The sequence below is a fragment of the Chrysochloris asiatica genome, unplaced genomic scaffold (assembly GCF_000296735.1).
Source record: "Chrysochloris asiatica unplaced genomic scaffold, ChrAsi1.0 scaffold00495, whole genome shotgun sequence".
Classification (NCBI taxonomy): Eukaryota; Metazoa; Chordata; class Mammalia; order Afrosoricida; family Chrysochloridae; genus Chrysochloris; species Chrysochloris asiatica.
In genome coordinates, this window is record NW_006409013.1 from 788,749 (window position 1) to 797,198 (window position 8,450).

At 41.8% G+C, this 8,450-nt stretch overlaps 1 protein-coding gene across 1 annotated transcript in view; it reads right to left on the minus strand.

The window, feature by feature from the left end:
* Positions 1 to 8,450, minus strand: part of SLC47A1 (solute carrier family 47 (multidrug and toxin extrusion), member 1) — an 85,583-nt gene that overhangs the window by 20,925 nt on the left and 56,208 nt on the right. Inside the window, exons 10-11 of the mRNA XM_006877433.1 lie at positions 1,094 to 1,163; positions 702 to 834 (exon numbers count right to left, since the gene is read on the minus strand). Coding sequence (XP_006877495.1) covers positions 702 to 834; positions 1,094 to 1,163 — 203 coding nt within the window. The remainder of the gene's footprint in view (positions 1 to 701; positions 835 to 1,093; positions 1,164 to 8,450) is intronic.

The window sequence follows — 8,450 nt, forward strand, 5'->3', positions numbered from 1 at the left end:
AACAATTAGTTCAATTGACTAGTGGACCACACAAGAACTTCAGCCTCCACGACCCTGGGGACCAGAAGAACTAGATGGTGCCTAGTTACCACTACCAACTGCTCTGAAAAGGATCAAACTAGAAAGCCCTGGTTAGAGAAGTAAAAAAATATGGAACAAAAATCATTAAAAAAGACCAGGTTTACTGGTCAGATAGATAGGAACCTCTGAAACTACAACCCTTAGTCATCCTAAAGGCCTGGAGCCAAATTCGCCCCTATAACTCAATTTTCAGTTAAACCATAGACAAGTCTAGAAGGCGCAACAATAACACAAGAAAGGCTTAATATTACATTAAATGACATGTCATTTGAAATAGAAAGGGCAGCATTTGCCAAGGACAAAGTTCAGAAGGGTTAAGAAACAAGCAGGAATTAGAAACACAGGGAGGAAGTGGGCATTACAATCAGTGGCATGAAACAAAATGAAAGGGAGAGCATCTTATTCTGCTTAAGGATGTCAAGACCGCACACTTGAGCGAGAGAGGTTCATGGGCACACATGAACAGGTCTGGAGGCTATCATCTGACCCTCCCTACTGTCTCTGACAATTTACCTCAGAAACAAATGTATGAAAGCACAAGAGTTCCAGAGCCCAGCCTCCTCACAAAATGGCAACGATCATTTCCCCGGCCCGTGATTAACTAAGCTCCAATTGCTTACCTATCACTCCAAGGTTGGCTGCAAACATCAACGAAATCCCAATAGGGAGACCAACCACATAATATCCAATGGCATTAACGATAGCTCCAACCTTCTGATTCCCACTTCCCCTCAGAATTCCTCCACATGTGCACTGGAAGGCAGATAACATTCCATCAGTGTGAACATTGTTAATATCTGACCAGTGTTATCAATGCTATTGAAAGACATCTGTCTCCTGAGCCAGTACCACCCCAGGGAGTTCTAACCTAAAATCAGCATTCATACGATCTGAATATATTAAAAATATTACTTACCTATCCTATTATACCCTCTTCACAATTTAAATTTACTATAATCAGAATAAATGAATACATCAAAAAATACTTAAGGGACTATTGCTCAGTACTTACAGCAATACCTTCAAAGAGGTGGGAAGCAGCATATATTGGAACCACTTGAGCCACCAGAGCAATGATTTCTCTATTTGCAAAACAAAGCACACAGAGATCATTAGGAGACAAACATGTGGAAAAGGAGAACAAAAACACTTGCAGGACAAGACTCAGCTTCTGTTACTGCTAAGCTAGGCTTGGTTTCTGTGTCAGACATATCTCATGTATTCCACCAAACCTCCTATTCAGAGAAAATTCTACTGTGCCTTGGGCTGTAGATACAATGAGCATTGTAACTCATGGCTTTTAGAAAATATATGTAGTCCATGTGGTTCATGGAGGCAGTAAAATCAGATGATTTGGCTCCCTTAACACCCTAGCCCAAAATAAAATTTGAATTCTATTGCCATCCTTTCAAGAGAGATCTACAGGCCAAGTATGAATGTGTTTCTCAAGCCATACGAGCTAAGTTTTTTTTTCTATAAAACCAAAGTTGGCAAGCTATAAAGGCCATTGTTGTTGTTAGGTGCCGTTGGGTCAGTTCCAACCCATAGCAACCCTATGAACAACAGAACGAAACATAGTTCAGTACTGCGCCATTTTCACAACTGATGCAAAACTTGAGCCCATTGCTGCTGCCACTGTGCCAATTCAGCTCACTGGGGTTCTCCCTCTTTTTCGCTGACCCTTCCTTCACATGATGTTCTTATCCAGGGACTGGTACCTCCTGATAATATGTTTGAAGTATGAGAGACGAAGTTTCGCCATCTTGGCTTCTAAGGAGCATTCTGGGTGTACTTCTACCAACACAGATTTGTTTGTTCTTCTGGCAATCTTTACCTTTAATATTCTTCTCCCACACCATAACTCAAGTGCATCAATTCTTCAACGTTCTTCTTCATTCATTGTCCAACTTTCACATGCATTTGAAGCTATTGAAAATACCATGGATTGAGTCAGGCACACCTTAGTCCTCAAACTGATACCTTCGCTCTTGAACATCTTCTTCTCTGCTGCTTCCATGAGTGTTGATGGTGGATCTAAGTAAAATGAAGCCTTTGAAAATTTCAATCTTTTCTCCATTTATCATGATGTTATTTATTGGCCCATTGGTGAGGATTTTTGTTTTCTTTACATTGAGGTGCAACCCATACCAAAGGCTAGTCTTTGATCTCCATCAGTATTTTAAGTCCTAGAAAGTATGAATCATCTGCATATTGCAGGTTGTTAATGAGTCTTCCTCCAGTTGCGATGTGACGTTCTTCTTCATAACAATCCAGTTTCTCAGATTATTTGTTCAGCATACAGACTGAATAAGTATGATGAAAGAATACAAACCTGACACACACCTCTCCTAATTATAAACCATTCAGTGTCCCTTGTTTGGTTCAATGATTGCTTCTTGATCTATGTACAGGTTCCTCAGGAGCACCATTAAATATTCTGATATATCCATTCTTTGCAATGTTATCTATAACTTGTCATAACCTCACAGTAGAAAGTCTTTGCATAGTCAATGAAGCACACGTAAACATCTTTCTACTTTCAGCCAAGATCCATCTAGCTCTCATTCCATGTCCTTGTCTGAATCCGGCTTGAACATTTGGCAATTCCCTATCAATGTACTCTTGCAGCCGTTTTTGAATTATCTTTAGCAAAATTTTACTTGCATGTGATATTAATATTGTCTGATGATTTATGGATTCTGTTGGGTCACCTCTCTTTGGAATGGGCACAAAAACAGGTAGCTGTCTTCCAAATTTATTGGCATAGATGAGTGAGTGCCTCCAGGGCTGCATGAGTTTGTTGAAATTTTTCCATTTATAGTCCATCAATTCATGGAATCATAGACATGTTTTGCAGAATTATCCTTGGTTCCTAGAAATGGGAACTACCCTTGAATCAGTCTTGAATCTTAAAGTCTGCATAGAGAACACTGGAAGGAGACTGGGAAAATACTGCCAACTTATCTGGGGAGGTCCGAAATGAGTAATCCCCCAAGTGACCCCACCCCTCAAAAAACTCAAACAAACCAAACCAGTTACAATGGAATCAAGTCTGACTCATGATGATTCTATGTGTGCAGAGCAGACATAGAACTCCATCGGGTTTTTAAAGCAGTGCACTTTCAGAAGCAAATCACCAGGCCATTCTCCCAAGGTGTCTTTGCATGAGTTTGAAGTGCCAACCTTTAGGTTACTAGTGTAGCATTTAACTGTTTGCACCACCAAGAACTCTAAGTTTAGCTACAATTAAACCAAGAACACTATGTGATAGTTGTTCAATACATAAATAAAATAAGAAATCCATTTGCAGTTTTAGGATTATGGTTTCATGGGACGTCCCAATTAACTGGCATATGAGTGCTTCTGTCCTACCTCCTAGTTTAGTGAATAGTGCCTGGGGTATTAAAGCAAGTGGCACAACAATTGGTCTCTTTATCTGGCACAACAGAGGAAAAAGGAGAGTCGGGAATAGGAGGAAGATATGGAATGTGTGGCTAATTCCCTTCATTTGCTACGACACCAGAAGAACTGGATGGTGCCCAGGTACCATTACTGAACATTTTGGTCAAAGATTCCATAAAAGAATCATGATTAAAAGGGGGAAACTCAGCGAATTTTAAATATTCATGGATTCTAGACTTTCTGGAGCTATGGAGGGTAGATGAACCACTGAAATGATTGCCATGAAATAATATTTAAGCCATAAACTAAAACTATCCCTTGAAGTCTTCTTAAAATTGACCAATACTGTAGTTTAGTTTAACTCATGAAAACGGTCTGCCTTGAGCATTATGCTATTTAAAGACCTATATATATGATCTCAGATTGACAAAGCAACTCAAAAGATTAAATAGGAACCTTAGGAAACAGTGAATTTATGCTAATGAGGGATGAACAACTCACAAGAGGTAAGAATACTTACACAACTGAAAGAATGTAATCAATGTCACTAAGTTGAACATGTAGAAACTGTTGCATCAATGCATGCTTTGCCGTGCATACTTTCAATACAAATATAAATACAATTTTAAGGAAAGAAAAAAAAGCCAGCACTAAACAAGATGATCGCCCTTACCCTCACAGGAAACAGACAGAATTACATTTCTTTTATTCAGATTTATTTTTTGAATGTAACATATGCAAATATTTCAAAGACATCAAAACCACATGGAAAGGCTTCCAGAGAGAAGTCTTACTTCTATTCCTTTCCCTGCCTAACCCATTTCTACCTTCAACAATTCTTAGTAGTTTCTGTATTTGCTCAGTGCTTATAAAACTATAAGCAAAGCAAATATCTATTCTTGTTTCTCATCTCGGTTCTAGAAGGAACCCTGAGGCTGCAGTGGGTTAATTGTTGGACTGCTAACTGCAAGGTTGATTGTTCAAACCCACCAACAGTTAGCTCCTCAGGAGAAAGATGAAGCTGTCTGCTCCTGTGAAGATTTGTAGTCTTAGAAACTGTAATTCTCTGTCCTACACGGTTAGTATGAGAAAGATTCAGTATAATAGATTCAGTAGCAGAGGGGTTTTCTGCTTTAGTATTTCATTTAATAGCCAATTTAATAACCAACTATTACTTATATGATGGTCTGCACTTATTACACCTAGCGATACATTCTGGAAATCTTTCTTTTTTAAAAGTTTTTACTGTGAATTATGTGATTAGTTTACATGGGAGAACATTATCTTTACATTTATCCTATCGTATTTCGTTTTATTGCAATGATTACAATCCCCTGCATGCATCATCAAATAACTAAAGGGTACACCCTGCAAGCTTGCCCCCCAGCCATCAACACACAGCCCACCTCCCTCCCTGAGTCTAGAGTCCCCAGCCGCTCCTTCTCTCCATGTCATCGTCTCTGCCTCCATGTCTGGCGTCACTGCTTCTCTGGATAGGGTCACGCACTTCGCTTTTCTGCCTTGATGGTTCCAGGGACCTGGCTCCTGGGCTGCAAAATCAACCACTCCCCTCCTACTGTTACAAAACATCTACCTTTACCTTTCCAACGTTCACAGTCAGTCCTGATAGCAATCATTGACTATTGAACCATAAGAGTCTTATCCCCATCTCTCTTCCTCAGCCCTGTCCAGACAGGTTGGAAACCATTCAATGGAGAGTCTACCTTTCTCCGTACCCTCTGGAACTAGGTTCCCTATTGAAAGCTTGTAAGCCAGTCACTTCTTGCCTTTGCAGCCTCCCCATTTTGGGTAACCAATGTCTAAGTTGCCCTTGTTGACCCTGTGTACCAAGGGGGTGGGAATGATCCTCACTGTAAAGATTTTTTCCATCCTTTGCCCTACTCATCCACAAGCATAAGTCAAGTTCGTCAAATTGTAGCGGATTACTCTTTTTTCCTCTTCTCTCTTCTTCTAGTCGAGTTCTGATCATCAAGCCATTGATGCCAGATCAAGTGGGTACTATCTGCAAGTGTGGGTGTTCTTGTGCATCTCCCCTCACTTCCTATCAGCTGGATGCTTCACTCCACTCTAGTTCTCTGTGGCCATGTCCGGTCTCTGGGCCCAGAGATCTCCGGGTCTCGCCATACTGCTGGCCAATCAGGTATCAACCCAGGTTGACAGGAGTCTATTGAATGTGGTTGAACTTAGCTCACAACTTCACTGCTGTTCTCCCCCACCCCCACTTCCCCTTATTCGTAGACCAACGTGGTCACCAGCAAGACCACATGCCTGCTTGTGTATTCTACCTGAGTCTCAGTCTTGGAAGGGGGTTTGTCCTGAGGGGACCCGACCGCTTGCCTTGATGTCTCCTGGGCGAACAACTTGTTTGTTCTTGTAGTAGTCCATCAGACTGCCGTTATTGTTTTTAATTTTTCTGCTTGTCTTTCTTTCAAGAAGTATCTTCTGTTCTTCTAACCACTTCTGGAAATCTTTCTGTATTGCTACATACAGTGTTCTCATTCTTTTCTATAGTTGGTTAATAATCCACTATGTGGGTATACCACAGATGATTTAATTGAGGCGTACCTCATTTTATTATGCTTTTGAAGACAATGCTTTCTTTTTTTCTCAACTAATTGAAGATTTGTGGCAACGATGCATTGAGCAAGTTTAACAGCCCCACTTCAATAGCATGTGACCACTTCGTGTTCCTGTGGCACATTTTCATAAGCTCACAATATCGTCAAGCTTTTTTGTAATGCTGTTGCATACTAAGTAGACTCCAATATAATGGAAATATAACTTTTATATGCACTGGTGATGGTGGTGGTGGGTTTCCGAAGCAGTAAATCTTTCCAGGATCATGAAGCCTCATCTTTCTCCCATGGAGCAGCTGGTAGATTCAAACTGCTGACCTTGCAGTTAGCAGGCCAATGTGTAACTACTATGCTGCCAAGTCTCCTTGGGAAACCAAAAAATATATGCACTGGGAAACTGACTTTATTACAATACTCATTTTACTGCAGTGATCTGCAAGCAAATTCACATTATCTCCAGACACACAGTCTCTTACGTGGACTGACACTAAGGATGTCTCCAGTGTTTGCTGCAACAGACGGTGTTGCAATGAGTAACAACCCTGTATAAACTCCATTTCTTATATGAAGGGACTTCAAAATGTTTGTGAAAAATTCCATTATCTTTTCATTCCATTTGTCCATGAACTTTATGAAGCCCCCCCACCATCTGTATAAGTTTAAACATTGAGTGAAATGCCCGAAGTAAGATCAAAGAATAAATGTTTTAATAATTTTGATAGATAATTTGAAAGTGTGGTTTGTACCTCCACAAAAAAACAGATAAGCTGTCCCCAAAGATTTATCTGGAGTCCTGCTGCGGCGCTGTGGATTAATGCACTGGACTGTAAGGTCAGTTTGAACCGCAAGGTCCGAAGTTCAAGCTCACCAGTTGCTCTTAGGAAACCCTACACAGGGTAGCTATGGGTCAGACCTGACTTGACAGCATTTAACAACAACAAAGCTTATCTACAGGTATGTTAAATTTAGGGATTTTTAATTATTTTTCTTCTGTTTTTGTGATAGGTTTGCTGTTAATTCCTTTGGATTTTCAGATATAGTTTTTTTTTTTTTTGTTTTTTTTTTGACAGGAGAGACAAGAGCTTTATTGTGGAAAAGCTAATATGGCAGATGTCTGAAACAGCAACAGAATGTTTGACCCACCTATTTACAATTGAGGATTGAGATTTCCCATAGCCATCAGCACATCCTCCAGTCTCAGGTATTTTGTGGCCAATGGCCACAAAACACAAACAACTCTTCAGGGTGACGTGGACTATAATCAGTTCCCATGATGTACTTTCTGGATACTATCTCCTAGTCCTTCTGCCGCCCCTCCCAGGATACTGCAGCCTCTATGGGACACTCTTGGGCTCCCACTTGATCCATAGAGGAGGCTTCCTCTGGACATGTAGAGGGCACTGTCTCTTCGTAGAGACGGTGCAGGCGGGACAGCTCTCTCTCTGGGGGCTGTTTCCAGCTAGCCCATGGGTACCAGGGGTCTCCTGAAACCAGAGTGGGGACTGGTGGAGTACCGCTCACAGCTCCAGGAGAAGTACTGAAGTCGAGGTCACGGGGTTCAACCTGGGCAATGTGGTAACTGAGGAGCCCATGATCTGTGTACGGAACGTGGAAGATAATACCAGTGTGGGCGCAGGCCGACTGTTCCAAGGGCTTCACGTTCCAAGGTCAACATGCAACCTGTGATCCCGGCAGATGGAGCAAGGGTTCCCAGCAACTTTATTCCCTCGGATACACGTCTTGTGAGTCCTCTGTGGTGGTATGCCACCTTTGTGGTTACGAGGAGAGTTAGGCCAGACAGAGTGAGAAGCATAGTGGCTCTGGTATTATTTCCAGGGGTCATCCACATAAGGAGAAATGGGAGCTGGGGGCAAAGCATCTTCCTCTGGGGGCGCAGCTTTGGTGCAAAAAGTCTGGAGGGAAACCTGAACTCCGTAGGCCCTTCTGAACGGTGAAACACTGGGAAACCACCTCAGCGGCGTATGCAACATGGAGGCCGCCATCGTGATTTACGTCCAACGCAGGAGTGACAGAAAAGCGACATTCAGATACAGTTTTATCATTTATTTTCCAGTTCTTAAACTCATTGCCTTTCTCTTGACTCTCTTATAGTAGTGTGTTCCCACATTTAAGTAAAATGCTGGCTTTTGGAATCATGTTGTTGTTGTTAAGTGCCATCGAGTACTGACTGCCCGATAGCGACCCTGTATAGGGTTTCCAAGGAGCAGCTGGGGAGCTTGAACCACCGACCTTGCAGTTCAAACGGCTTTGCAGTCTGGTGCATTAACCCACAGCGCCACACCAGGACTCGAGTTGCTAATTGTTGTTATGTGCCGTGGAGTCGGTTCCAACTCATAGCGACCCTGTACA